This window comes from Parasteatoda tepidariorum, chromosome 5, assembly GCF_982258835.1.
Source record: "Parasteatoda tepidariorum strain Cologne lab strain chromosome 5, Ptep-v5.0, whole genome shotgun sequence".
In the NCBI taxonomy this organism is placed as follows: domain Eukaryota; kingdom Metazoa; phylum Arthropoda; class Arachnida; order Araneae; family Theridiidae; genus Parasteatoda; species Parasteatoda tepidariorum.
In genome coordinates, this window is record NC_141759.1 from 100,085,912 (window position 1) to 100,101,719 (window position 15,808).

Here is a 15,808-nt window from a genome sequence, read left to right on the forward strand (position 1 = left end):
GACAACTGCCTCATATCAATGAGGTCATACAGATGAGTAGAGTCACCTTGTTTCTTGTATTTATAAACTAGCAATTACAGGCAACAAATTTATTTAACCACTTCAAGTTTTTTTTACAAAATTTTTTTAATAAATTACTTTAGGGATTTGTCCATTTTAGACTCTTATACTGTTAACAATACATTTCTATTCCGAATTAAGTTTTAATTTTACATTTGATTGTATTATAGAGATTAATATAAAACAATTTTTAGCAGAGTGATATAGTTTCAAATTTATTGTATGATTTTTATATGTATTGTGTGATTTTTTTAAAATAATATTTAAATTATAATTGCATTTATAATATAGCCTCAGACATTATAGTATGTTTTAACTTCAAAAAGTTTTTATTAATTTATCAATACATATTATATTGTGAAATAATGCTTTGACTAGCCAGCATAATTTGCTATTGATTCCTGCAATTATATATTTATATTTTTTTAAAAAACATATTGCATTCATATATTTATTTCATATATTTATTTCAAGCGATGCTTGTTTAATATCACATTGAATACACATTTATATGATGGTGAAAATGTTTTTTTTTTTTTTTTTTTGGTTTAAATTCTGCAAAATGGAGTAAATAAAAAGTAATTAAGCAAAATGAAATCACTGCAACAACATTTCTCTAAATCAACACTTAGCCCCTCTCATTCCTGAATATTTCTAAATTAATTTCTAGCGCGATTAAATAATATTTATGAAAAACAGTTAAAATATCTCTGACAAAATAATATAGTATGTTAAAAACTTTTAAGAATGAAATGTGACCATTTAGTAATCAGTAAAGCCCGGATTTTGATGATCTAAAAAGTCTCAACTAATGCCCTTAAAAAGTGCAAAAAATGCCCTTAAAAATCCAAAAATTGCTCAAAAAATGCCTTAAATAAAGTAAAAATATTGAATTAAAAAAATATTTTGCTCTTTAAAATTATTATGAGTCATTTAAAAAGTATAAAGCAATGCAATACTTGTTCTAAGTTCATTAAAGTTTGAAAAATTTGTTTTATATCCTAAAATAACAAAAAAAGGAAAATATATTGACACCAAAATATTTTTATTTTGTATAGAAACTTTAATGGATATAACAACTTCCATCTCATAATATTACTAAATATCAGAATTACATTGGATTATTAAATGTTTTTCGATAATTTGAAATGTAAACGAGCGTCTCTTGTCTGAAAGTAAATTTTCATTCCTGCAGAAGCTTCTTTCAATGTCTACTGATGTTTCAAGTGCATACTTGAAAAAGATGGTCTCACTTACTGACAATTTTTCGTCAATTTGAAAAGCTTTTGCTTCACCTGTTAATATTCTATAGATTTTCTTCATTGTTTGGAAGCCAGTGTAATAATGAAAATTGATGAAAAATAATAAAAATTGGAAACAATTAACAAAAACTTTAAAAAATGCATTAAAATGCAAAATACGCCCCAAAATTTAAAGAAAAATGCCCTATAAATCTAAAAAAATGCTCTAAAAGACAAAAAATGTCCAAAAATGCAAATGTCATCAAAATCCGGGCCTTAGTAATCAGCAATAATTTTATAAACGCAAACAAACAATTATAATTTGTTTTAAATTTTAATAAATAATTTTTAGAAATGGAAACAAATAATCAACAATTTTATTTGTTTTAAGCATGCAATGTCTTAGTTATTACTTTAATTGAAAATGTGAGATAAAAAGAATGTTTAAAATACATTTTTAAATTTATAAAATTTTCTAAGAATTTAAAAATGTCAAACTAATTGAATTAAAATACTAAGCACCAAAATTTCAAGAAAAAGACAATATTTAAAAATAATAATAATAAATATTCTACTAATAAATGAAAATCTAAACATTTCATTAACTCTGTAATAAAAAAATATATTTTTTTAAACAGATTATGAAAAAAAAGTTCACAAACACAAACAAGTTGCGATCGCCTTATTATGATCACTGGTCACCCATTGGTCGAATGATTTTTTTTTCTGGATAGACTCTGTAAAACGCCACAACATTTCAAATCATATGTTGCAAAAACTGTCTCAATTGATGTTTGCCGTAGCATCACAAAATACTTTTCCTTCTTCAGCATTCATATTTATATTGAAATCACCGTCAAGCCATATGTAAATAATAAAAAGAATATAAAAATACTTTAAATTATTATAATGTAAATACATTAAAAATGCCTGCTAGTGAAAATAAAAATAAAAAGCAGCAGCGGTCGCCATAACAATGTGTGCAATGACGACACATGCACACTGTTTACTATTACTCTTGAACACAGTTGAAAAGTGTGCGAACGCCATCAAACCCAAACCTAGACCCATTTTGCCAATGGGTAATAAAAATGAAGTTTCCGAACAATTTTAGAGACCTCAGAGTTAATCCCAATTTGATCACTAAAATTCCTCCATTAATATAGATGACAATTTTAACAAATTTAAATGTGACTAACCTGTTGGAGTCCAAGTCTTTGACAAACATTATTGAGACATTCTTGGCCAAGACTTTGGGCAGACAGAGTACACTCGACTGTAGTATTATCCAGCAATTCAACTGATAGTACAAATAAATTCTTTGAGGACACGTTGTACTGTCTACTTTTTTTAAGTTTCAATTTGAAAGGCATCTTACTCCTTATTGGTTCAGGCATAGGACACCTGTAAATATTAAATCACTGTTACATATATTCATTTAAGAGACATTACATAGACAGAACTTTATAAAGGTTGCTCGATAATGAACGCTTTTAAGTACTTTTAGAATAATTTTCCAATTTGAAATTTAAAAAAATAGGAATATTGATTGGAGCAAATTAATATTTAAGAGGAAAAAAATCAAAAATATGAGGGCTGTTTTGTTGTGTACACTAATAGGTGAGGCATGTGTCACAACGATCGCTTGCGTCGTGTCATGGCATTATTTTAGAACACCTGTGCTCAGTTACAGCAGTCTAGGAAATCTGTATGGTCAGTTCTGCCTCTTTAAAATTTTGAAGTTTAATAAATCGCCCTCCGCATAAAAGGTGCTTTTAGTCCGCAAAAACCAGTCTGCTACATACACTGTCAGATTTGTAAAGTTTACGAAGCTTCCAACTGGCATGCTGAGAGGAAATTTTGCAGCTCTATGACTATCACTCTCACCACAGCTCAGTCCCGATCTTAATTGGATTCTTTTCGCTGGGAAGCTTTGGACCACCCCTCAATACAGTCCAAACCTTGCACTAAGTGATTTTCATTTTTTCTGATGTTTCCAGCGTTATTTTGGTGGCAACCAGTACAACGCTGATAAAGACGTGAAAACGATCATGATCTTTTGGTTATTGGAGCATGTGGCAAGTATTTTAAATCTAGTTGAAGAAGGCATTCTAAATCTAGTTGTAAGGTATGATTAGTGTTTAAGCAAACTTGGCAAATATTTTGAAATAAAAAGAGAAGCGTCTGCAGAGTTAAAAAAAAAGAAATTTGCTTCATGAAAATCTTCTATAGTTTGGTTTTTATTTTTAAACAGCCTTTACTTTAAAAAAAAAAAATAATAATAAATAAATAAATAAATAAATAAACAGCCCTTGTATAATTGAAATCTAACGAGTCAGTGCCTTGTGGGGCAGTATTGAAAACCTGTTTATTTGACAAAGGAAACTTTAACATATTTTACATTACAGGGTTGCCACAGTAAAAAATGAACCAAAATAGTTGCTTTTAGTAGCCTCAAGCATGAAAATAGTTGCCTAAAACAATGAAAATAGTTGCCTGAACAGGAACAAAAATCTATCAAAAATAGTAGCCAAATAACTAAAGTTATAGCTTAATTTAAAAATACTATGACTAGGACTGGGTGATGTCAGAAATTTTAAATTGTGATAGTTAGACATCGCGTTAAAGTGATGTATCGCGATTTAGCATATGTTCAAAAATTACCTATGGGAAATATTTCAATCCATCAAAAATAAATAAAAAGGAATAAATGTACTATGAGAGAAAATATTAATTCTAAACATATTCTACTATGACCCCAAGCTTTATTTCATTTTTCTTGAATTAAAAATAATTTAAGATTTATTGTTTTAAAAATAATACTGTAACAAAATATTTTACATACATGCAATGAAAATTAAAAGAAAAATAAAAAAAAACGAAAGTGGAAAACAAACCAAAGAAATGTTCACTTTAGAAAAAAACATTTTTTTAAATTATTTGTTGGAAAAAAAACCATGCTTTTGAATCATCATTAGACCCTTTTTTATTTAATTATTTAAAATAATAAAAGGTAGTATTAACTAATAATCAAATTCTGTACTTAAGAAATACTTATTATTATTATTATTTTCTTTGAAAATAAAATCGACTAAAGATTTATTTGTTTAAAAATGATACTGACTATCTAACAAATTATAAAACAAACAAATATTGAAAGAATTTTAATAAAAAAAAAAATTAAGTACTAATATCAAATTATTAAAAAAGTGACAAAACATTACTAAACTCTTTATTTAATTAAAAAAAATCATTTGTTTTTTTTTTTTTTTTTTAACTAATAGCCAAATTTATTAAACTTCGTTTTAATTTTCTCAAAAATAAAAGCAAACTAAATAAATGTAAGCTTTATTGTAATTTTTTATAGTTAAAAACGATTGGACATCTATTGGTTTAACAATAATTAAATTATTATACATTTAATAGATTTAAAAAGAACGAACTTTTTATAACAAAGTTAAATACGAAATACCCCTATTAAATTGTATCACTCAAAATGAAAAACAAAATTGGAAAAAAATCAATAAAAATCTTTTTGTGACTTGAACTATGGAAATGACTTGAGTCCCATTGAAAATAATCTTCAAAAAACGTAAAATCTAAAAGACAAAAATGGACATAAAAAAACTCCGCATTGCGTTCTACATAGCAACGCTGATCCTCGCACGAAACTTGGATTCAATTCACTCTTCGTCATTCAACATCACGAAACTAACATCATCTTTATAGCAGAACGCTATCTACATCTCTGCAGCAAGACGAAATTAAAATCGTTTAAAGTTTAACAACCAGACCGGTTAACAACCGGTTTAAAGTGAATTAAAAAAGTTTTGTACAAATATAAAAAGGTATACATCTTAGAAAATAGGTACCTAAATAAGAGTCGAATTACAATAAAATATGAATGTTAATAGAAGGGAAAAAAACAATTAAAAATAACAAAACTGCCCCTCGGAGAGAAAAAATAACAAGTATACTTTATTAAATCTAATGGAAATTTAAATTTTTGGCTTGTTGGACATAATTAATTGTATAAAAGTTTGCTTTCTTTTATTAACGTTCATTTATGCGAAAAAACTTCGCTAAGAGTAAAAAAGTCTCCTAATAGTTGCCTATTCCTGAAAATAGTTGCTTTTTTAGCCTTTTCAGGCAAAAAAAGTCGCCATAGTCGCCTATGGCTGAAAATAGTAGCAAATAGTCGCATTTTAGTCGCCTGTGGCAACCCTGCATTATTACTTTTTAACTCTTGAATCTTTGTTTTAGCAATCAAATAAATTTTCAGGGGTGCCCCTACTTTATTTCTGCAAAGAACAAAAATATGTATAACTTTGATTAGTTAAACAACAATTTTCTGGTTACATCTTACCTACATCAATTAGATTCACTATTAGAAATATTTTGTGAAAAATTATTTTTAGAAAATAAAATTACCACTGTGAAAAAAAAAAAAAGATTACTATGCATTACTGACATACAAAGGGATGATGTTTTGCTCCAACTAAAATAATTTTCACTTTGTTGATCAATTCCAATTGGGCTGTTGAGTTCAAATTTAATGTAACAACTTTAATGTAACTCAAATATAACTAGATATTTTTTAAAAAATTAATTGTTATACAAGAATTAATTGAAGGTGGAAATGTTTTCTTAATTTTTATAATTTTTTAATTACATTTCTTCATAATATAGCATATTTTCATATAGTGTGTACTAATTAGCAATACTCTCTTTGGGTGTTAATCTTATGATAATTTAAAAATATTTATAAATAGGATGAAATATGTAATCACTGTATACAGTTTTTTCTATTAAAAAAAATCATTTGTTTAAACAGCATAATTATTATATGATTATCATATCACAATAAATATTTATCTTGATATTAAAAAAAATTTTAAGCTCAAATATGAGTAATAAATTAAAAATTTTTCTTTAGCTATTCAGTTTCATTTTACAAAATTAATATTTTGATTTCCTCAATCTAACTATAGTGGAAACACCAAACAGAATATATTCATAACTATCGAAACACTTGTAACTAGATTATTATCTGAATTCATAAATTTGCTCGCAGTTTTAAAGTTTTGTATCCTTATGTTTACTAACAATGTCCTTATTGTCAAATAATAATGTTCATTTTATATTGTTTGAAATATGACAAAAAAGAAACTAAATACGTCATAACATAACCAAATGAATCAAACACATTAAAAGTTTTTCGAATAACTGACTGGCATCTTTTTAGTCAGTAAATGTTATGTAAAATTTCTCGAAGTGAAATAATAAGCTAAATAAAATAAAAATGAAATTATTTTCTCTAAATTTATATGAAGTTTGTTAGAAGAGTATAAAACATATTTCTTTATATATTAGCTTTCCCTACTTAAATTTATTTATATATAATGATTTTTGAGCGAAATGTATTCGTTTCATGTACTTATTCGTTCACGTTTCTTCACCTTTTCGCGCTTAGAATTAAAAATAAAAGTACATTATATATGTAGTTTGTAACGCATTTTTATTAATAGATATATATATATAAACTGTAGATTTTGACTTACTCTTAAAATTGTAAATAAAATTTATTTACTTTGTTCATTACTATTACTAATAGAAAGGGACGAAAACAATATTTTTTTACACACACTTGAAAATCAGCTTGGAACGGTCCTGATTCCTGAAATTGAAAACAGTTTCTAGATTTCACTGATACTTACTTTTGCTATTACAATAGAGTTTTAAGTTAGGCATCTCTGAATTTTTAGTCCATTTCATGATAATGTAGCAAATATTTTTACACCCATTCATTGCTAAATCACTAGAACGTAAACAATGAATGCATGTGAAATTTAAAAGATTTTATTACCGGTAATTCAAACTTAAATTAAAAGTAAAATGAATTTGTCAAGTTACTAATTTACTAAAATATGTAAACAATTGCACTTAAATGGTTACGAGAGCAGTCCAAAAAAGTTTCGCAAACTAAAGAAGTTGCTTATAGCTCTGTTGTAATAAAGTCTTTACTGTTTATTTTTGGGCATTTAAAGAATTAGAGAACCTCCCTTCTTTTGGTGTTTTTGGAGTTCATTTCACGAGACCTTTTTTTTTGTTATTGACTGAAGTAATTGGTTTTTTTTTTGTTATTGACTGAGTGTTATTTGTTAACATAATTGAATTGAATTGATTGAAATGGGTTACGTCCCGCAGTGGACTGATCGTTCGGAGCCGTGTCCGAAGTTCGGACACGGTTCCCAGCAGATCACCGAAGTCAAGCATCACTGGCTTCTGTCAGTGTGAGGGTGGGGGACCACTTGGATTAGTCTGCGTAGGTATTGGTCCTCGCTAAACTGTTCTACTGTAAAGTGATCGACTTCTCTTGGAGATCGTCGGCCTACCGAAGCAAGGGTGCCATCTCCTCTGCAGAGGATCAAAATTGTGATAGCAAGTCTTCGGCTTATCCTCAAGGATGCTTCCCACACCGCTACCAATAGCTTATTGTGCAGATCTAGTGCGACGTGAATGAACAACAACATAAAAATAATTATAGAAACAAATCGATTTTAATGCAAAAGGAATTGAAAACTGCTTTTTTTTTGGAAATACACAACGAAAACTGCGTGGAGCCTCTCAGGGGCGTACGCAGAATTTTTTCAAGGGGGGTGTTCATAATTTTCTAAAACTACTAAAAGAAATTCGAGTCTGTAATAAAGCACTATTATTTCCCTAATTTAGACAGCTAGACAATTTTGACTTTTTGACAACATTTAACCAACATTGTTTAGTTAAATTTTGATTTGATTTTTTAAGTTTAAGAACATAATGTAATATCTTCTGCAAAAAATCCAATGTCATATGGGTGGGAAGTAACACTTTGAGGGCCACTTTCACATTCATCAGATTTTGTTATGCTAGAAACGTTTTCTTCAACAGAAGTATCACATTTCCGTACAACAGAAAAACTTAGATTGGTACTAGATGCTGTCGCCTCACTAATTTCAAGTCGTGATTTTTTCTCAAAGTAATTAAAAATTGTTAAATACTTGCCTTTTGACATCCTAAAGATCCAAGAACAGCAAATATATATATATATATATATATATATATATATATATATATAGAAAAAAAAAGTTGGCATAAGGCTCATAAAAATATATTGTCTTACAAAATAATAGCTCGCATAATTTCTACTAAAAAAAATTTTTTTGCCATTTTGTCGGAGCTCAAGGGGGGTGTTTAAACCCCTAAAACGCAATGTTCATTTCAGTGCGGTCGAGATAAAGCATGTTATAACATCTTAGCTCGTTTAATTGAAACAGTGAGTAATTTTTTTTATCACTTACTTCGCTTTATTGTCTGCTGTAAGCTGTCAAATCCAATGTATGAGTAAGACACTTTCGCGCCCGGGGCGATACTAAAAGTGGTACCTAAATATTGGAAAATAAATATTCAAAAAACAAAAACAAAAAAACTTTGAATTGTCCTTTTGGTGTTGTCAGGACGCTGTAGAGAAATGCTTTCTTATTTTAAATTACAAGAATGGTAGGGAACAGTTGGAGACACTGCTAACTGATTGATTTTCTGTTTATATTTCCACTGTTGACATTCCATTTAATGTTTCTCTGCTCCAATTGTTTTTAATTCTCTTTAAATTTGTTATTATTCCTTGCGGGTCTGTGCGGGGTGTTTTTACACTGCAGAAAAATATGAATACTAAAATGCTAAATTGGGAAACATGTGAACAAGATAAACTTCAATTAATGCATTCGAAGCTATAAAAGGAAACCGTTTAATCAAGGAGAATATCATCTCAAGTATATTCTAGAATTAATATTTAATATAGGTAATATTTTTAATGAGCATTAACTCTTATGACATACAGATATGCAAGCATACATATTAAAATCTATATTTTTCGTGCTTTAGCAGATTGCAAACAATTTTATAAACTCCACAAAACCAGTTGTTTTTGCGGCATTTTCGATATACATTATTGTTGTAATTTGCATTTAATAGAACGTCATTTTGTTGAAAATTATTTTAAAGAGAAAAATTTCTTGTAAAACAATAATTTATAGGTTTGTAAATATTTTTTATGCATTTATAAACTCATTCCTTCATCCGACTATTCACTAAAATGTCCTTCAATGATTATATAATTATATAAAGAAAATTCACTGCTATGTATTGCTAATTCGTTGTTAATACACCTATTCACTGATCGATTGTTTGGCATCCATTTATTCCTTCTTTTTACTTTATTCACTCGCTGTATCTAAAATTGTTTTCGATGACAGTTTTCAGTCGATAAGCGCACTCGTAATAAATTGTTTATGAACAATACTTTCCTAAAAACAACCATTTAAAATAACTTAACAATGACTGCGTACCCATGTCAAAATTCTTGATGGTCCTATCAAAAAAGTTTGGTTTTTGAGGGTTTATGTTGGTTTCAGTGCAATTCATGAACATAATTTAATGGTCACCATCATTCAACATTTTCCACTATGTGTTCATGGTTTTTGATATGCCAATAAACTTCCATCATTCCATGACGGAAATGCTACTTTTAAACTCTGATGGTTAACCATCAAGAGAAGTTTCACTCTCATGGACCAACAATCCTTGATAATCCGTAATGGTTCCAACTATACATTTCCATGATGGTTTAATGAGAATTCGTGTTGGTTCTGAGGAACCATCAAAACAATTTTTTTTAAATGTTGGACCATCATAAATCAGTTCGAATTCCTACATTGCGATGGTGGTTGTTCATGATCGCTCCAACATTTGATTTGTAAGATACTATGATGAAAATTTGGGATGGTTCAACATGAAGAAACCATCAAGACAAGTTGCTATTCTTATGTTGGATCATCATAAATCAGTCCGAATTCCTACATTGATGTAATGATTACTTATGTTGGTTACCATCAAAAATTATAATGGTTCATGATGCCATAATTGATGGTTACCATCAAGATTATGTTGGTCCATCAATGGAAAAATATCAAAAATTTTGTCTTAGGTATAAAACACATTAATCAAAAACGAACAGTCGTCATAGCATTATTAAAATATTGTATGATTATTCCAACGAAACAACTTTCGAGAAAGATAAGGCATTCTCTTCTCAGTCTAATATTGGTATATACAACTATATTTAAAAATAAATAAATAAAAGCAGCGTGCTACACTAAATGCATCTATAATAAACATTTAGATAAATCAGATGATTAAAGAAATAATCGAGCCAATTACTCGCAAATATTTTGAGAGGAAGAAAAAAAAGCCTTTCTTTAGTTCCCAGAAAAATCTTTTAATAATTATTTTAAATATGTAGAAAAGAACAAACTTTCTAAAACCGGAAGAAATTTAGGAAACTTCCGGTGTATCCTTCCGCTTATGTAAAAGAGGTGATGTGTGAACAGGCTTGATATTCTAGGAAGTTTTATCATAGCGATTTTTTATCCATTTTACGCGAAATTTAACCATTGATAAGAGTTTTCTGTAATTTATAAATTCTAACAAGTCGAGAAGCCGAAAACAAATTTAAAAAAAAAAAATTAATATCACATCAATAATATAGTGTAAGGTTTGCCACGTTTTGAGAGTTATCCTTTATTTGGCTATAATTGTGTAAAATATCGCCAGTTGTTATTTTTTGTGTTGTATCATAGCGTGCTTGCGAGATCTTTCAAAAACATTTGTTATTTGTTTCATCGTTAAATTGAAAGAACACGTAATTGAAAGAGATGATTGAATGAAGTTAAATTTAAAGAACGCGTAATATTGTGAACATTGCAAGTATAATAATAATGAATGGCAAGCCGTGGAGGCTTAGGGGATAGAGCACTCGCCTCCCAATGAGTTGACCCGGGTTCGAATCCCTGGTTGATTCGAATTCCGCACTGGGCTCGCACCAACGGCAGTGCTGACGTAAAATATCCTCATTGGTAGACGAATCATGGGTTAGAATCCCCATGCCTAACCGTGGGAGAATTTCGTGGTTTTCCTCTCCATGTAACGCAAATGCTGGTTAGTTCCATCAAAAAGTTCCCCACGAACAAAGGTAAATTTCTCCCAATACTTGATCCAGGAGTTCCCTTGTCTTCTAGATTGGGTTCAGAATGACAAGGCGACGAAGTTGAACGTTAGTAGTTGAAATCTAAAAATTTGATCGGCTGTTCAACGACGGTTATAAAATTGTAAAAAATGTATAATAATATTGAATGGCTAGCCGTGTTGGCTTAGGAGATAAAGCGCTCGCCACGCAATGTGGTGACCCGGGTTCGAATCCCTGGTTGATTCGAATTTCCCGGCTCGAACCGACCGCAGTGCTGACGTAAAATATACGCATTAGTAGACGGATTATGGGTTAGAGTCCCCTTGCAGCTAGAATAACCGCTGGAGATCTTCGTGGTTTTCCTCTCCACGTAAAGCGAATGCGGGTAAGTTCCATCAAAAAGTTCCCCACGAAGGCAACATTTCTCAAAATACTTTATCCAGGAGTTCTCTTGTCTTCTGGAATGGGTTCAAAATTACAAGGATATGGAGGTGAACATAAGCAGTGAACGAAAATCGTAAATTGGGTCGTCTGCTGATCGACGGTTACAAAAAAAAATTTAAAATATTGAATGGCGTGATGTTCTTAGCTTATGCGTTAAAAACAATCGGAAGTAATAACCCAGAAGTCTTACGGCGAATTCTAACCGCTACTGCCATCTGTGCTTAGCTTTGTACAGTCAACCATCCATATGCTTCTTGTTGTTAATTTAACAAGTCTTGGTAACTTTTTAATTATCTTGGAAATTAACCTTTTTGCCTTATTTCTGAATAGTCCTAATTTCTCATAAAAGCTGCTGAGATTTGGATTTAAATTACGAGATGGAATAGAAGTATTTTCTACATAAAATATTCGCATTATATTAAGAGTACACAGGCTTAATTGACGCAAAATCGGATCTTCTTCTTCAAGGTCATTCTTCCCTCTGTTTTTCTCTTGCCTTTTGAGAATATCGGATCGTTTGTTAGATGGTTTTCTAAACCATAAGCTCATTTCATTCATCGTCAAACAAGTGGTTTTTCTGCTGCACATTCTACTTTCCATCTTTAGCAAAACTTTTACTTAAAGAACCATAAAAAAGTAACCTAAGAATATATAATTAATAAAGAAAAATCTTAAATATATTTTTAAAGAAAAAAATACTTTAAAAAAGTAGGAAAAATAATAATCAAAACATTAAATATGGGTCGTGTTTGGCGCTCTCCTTAACTGGCGCTCTTGGTGATCGTCTGCCCCTTTCCCCGGCCCCTGCTAGTTAAATATATTTTAGGTTTGAAGCTGCTGTTATTGTTGTTGTTGTCTTCGGCCATTAAGGCAGAGGGGGTACGATTGCTCTTGCTTTCCAGTGGCGCCATCTATAGCCAAGAATTCGACTTCTTCGACACCCATACGTTTCATCCGTTTATAGGGCAGACCCATTTATACAGCCATTCATCCATCTGCAGAGCGGAATTTTGACCAGAACCAGAGAACGATCCATCTTCAATTCAATACCCCCAGAGGTATATTTTGTTATGGGAACATGCAGGACTTTGTGACCTGACAGATTAAACGTGCACTAGTCACTGTAGTAGGCGGGGAGTCTTCGGCCGACTGGATTCGACCTCCCGTTCTCCCAAACGCGAGTCCAGCGCCCTGCCCCGGCTTCTGAAACTGCCGTATTGGAAAAATGAAATATTTGTTAACGAATATTTTTTTTAATTATGAAGTAATTCAAACCAGGTTTTACATCATTATGTAAAAGATCTATTCAGCTCACTGAATAAAGCTTGATAATCATTTCGTCAGTACTATGTAATATTATTAATGATTTATTTTATTATTTTTCTAAGCATTTTTACGTTGTTACAGACTATTGAAGTCTTTATTGCAGATTTTTGAATTGTTTTAGCTCTTGTGTTTTGTAATTTTTTAAAATTTAATAATGTTGAGTGAATTTTATTTCTGATTTAAGCACAGTGCTCAAAAACAAACAGAAAAAGATATTACCTCTTTCGTTCTAATAATCGAAATTTTACAAACTGAGTGTCAATCTTAACGGTTTCAAGAGATGACTTTAATTAGGCTGATAAGCTAGTGCTAACTATTACTAAGTTACGAAATCAGACGCGAAAACATGTTCTCTCAGAATAAACATATGATTTTTTTTTTACATACTTCGATTCATACGTACCTCAAAATAGGGGGAAGAAGAAAAAAAATTTGAAAAAATTTGATGAAATATTGGGTTTCTAGGAAGCTATATATACATTTGCCGTAGTCTAAAAAGAAGGCTAAGCAATATCGCCATAGCAGGAGGAATAACTTAAGAAAACCATAAACTACCTATATGATCGACAAGAGAGAAATACTTGATGTTTCTCCGTTTCTAAGCAACCAAGTTGAGACAATAAAAAAATTATGAAATAAACCTGTAAAGCCTTATCACTCATCGTTCTGTATTAGCACAGATTCCTTTTTAATAAATTTAAGAAAAATATCTCAAAGTTTCTAATCAACAGACATTCTTGATGATTGGACAAGCCTATCGCGTTACTTAAGCCTGAATTTTAAACCGCGCCTTAAAAATGTAAAATAAAAGAATTAAAAGTTTTGTTATCGTTAATATTTTGAAGCAAATAAAGTTCTTAAATCATCAAATATTTTTCATTTCTTATGAAATTTTATTATAATAAAACTAACTTGACTAGTTCGGAAATTTATTTCGGGATATAGAAGTCTAATAAGAGAATCCAAATAAGGTTTTTTTACGACTTGTACTTCATCTTTTTTCTTTTTTTGTGAAATAATATCTTTGCCGGGGAATTATGATCCTCATCACTCCTCATTTATGAATCACATGGGGAGGATTATGGAGAAAACAGATTTTGTTTCATCTTTTCCCTACAGGTATATTATATCTCTTTGCAAAGGAGAGATTTTTTTTTTCTATCCCTGTTTGGCTGGAGTAAAATATCTTCCCGTCTAAATCTTTGCTGACGGCACTGATTTTTGCAAGGTGATCCGGGATTAGGCGCTACGGAACTGATATCTCTAATATAAATCAAAAACACAACAGAAAATAATTATGAAAATTATCACCACTCTGAAAAAGAAAAGAAATTGCGAAAAAAGAAGACTAAGTTGAACATAAAGTTTTTTCTTCATAAGTTTTATGTTCTTATTCTTTACAAAGATTTATTTAACATACTGATTTTTTTCCTTCAAAATATATTATCGTGAATGACAGAAATCAAGAAAATGTCGGCCTTCACCGGTGTATGTCAACAATCACCCAGTCGCTTTGGTGAATGTCCGAAATATTTGTTATATCCGATTTGATATTGATTTATGCGTTGATATCATTATATTTATTCGATATTTTAATACCTGTTGAGGATAGATTAGAAGAAACATCAGTGTTTGGAGTACCAGTTGAAGGCATCCTGAGTAGTTTAACTTCACCTTAAAAAGCATTGATGTAAAGCAGTGTTTCCCCAAACTTGTGACTTTTGTGTACTCTTCCTAAATTTTTTTTTAACGCTGTGTACCACTAATAAAAAAATGAATATATTTTTAACCATAAAAAAATTGCAAAAAGTTAAAAATCACAACTGGCTGTTGACACCACTAATTATTAACTGCTAACTCTGCAAAAAATAGCCAATAGAAAAATACGTAAGCGTAAATTTTCATGGCTAACTCTGTTTTTTTTAAATAAAATTTTTTGAAACTTTCGTTTTCTGCAAGATATTTATCATAAGAACGTGTATCCTCGCTAAACTGTTCCCGTACCCCTGGAGGTACGCGTACTACATTTGGGAAACACTGATGTAAGGCATACCGGGCAAATGTATACCGGCCAGTTGTACTGAACCTTAAAAAAACATTGATGTAGGGCATATCGGGCAAACGTATACCGAGGCAATGACACTTAACTAGACCTATTTCGGACATTTACCAAAGCGACTATGTGATTGTCAACATTCACAGGTGGAAGTCAACAATCACCAATATAGGTCATTCACAATAACAGAGTCAATTGGAAATTGAAATAATAATTTTTAAAAAAATGCTGCATTATAATTTTATGCTCAAAAGAAACTGTTGTATTTTATTTTATGTCAACGTTTTATCTATTGGCTTTCATGTCAGTAACGACGGAAAATTGCTATCAAAATTTTATCCTCTTTCCGATTAGCTAGAATTCTCACATGTTAACTGTAGCTCTAAATGACAATATCAGTTTCAGTCGTTTCCTTTCCCATGAGAGCAAATTTTATCACTGTATAATCGAAACTGTGAATTTATCGTCCATCAAAATTCCGACAGCTTTGTTTTTGTTGACAATCACGCCAGTCGCTTTGGTAAATGTCCGAAAGGTTTAGTAGGTCAAGTTAAGTGTCACTGCCTGGTATACATTTGTCCTGTACTCCGAACACTTATGTTCCTCCTAAGCTATCCT

The 15,808-nt window shown here is 30.3% G+C and overlaps 1 protein-coding gene across 3 annotated transcripts in view; it reads right to left on the reverse strand.

Annotated features, from left to right (window-relative positions):
• Window positions 1–15,808, reverse strand: part of LOC107440357 (protein tyrosine phosphatase non-receptor pez) — a 145,148-nt gene that overhangs the window by 43,267 nt on the left and 86,073 nt on the right. For 2 of the 3 annotated variants that reach the window (XM_087164624.1, XM_087164625.1), the window contains one exon: window positions 2,501–2,705. In XM_087164624.1, coding sequence (XP_087020750.1) covers window positions 2,501–2,705 — 205 coding nt within the window. Of the gene's footprint in view, window positions 1–2,500; window positions 2,706–7,018; window positions 7,263–15,808 lie in introns of those variants that run through there. The other variant, XM_087164626.1, reaches the window with a different exon arrangement.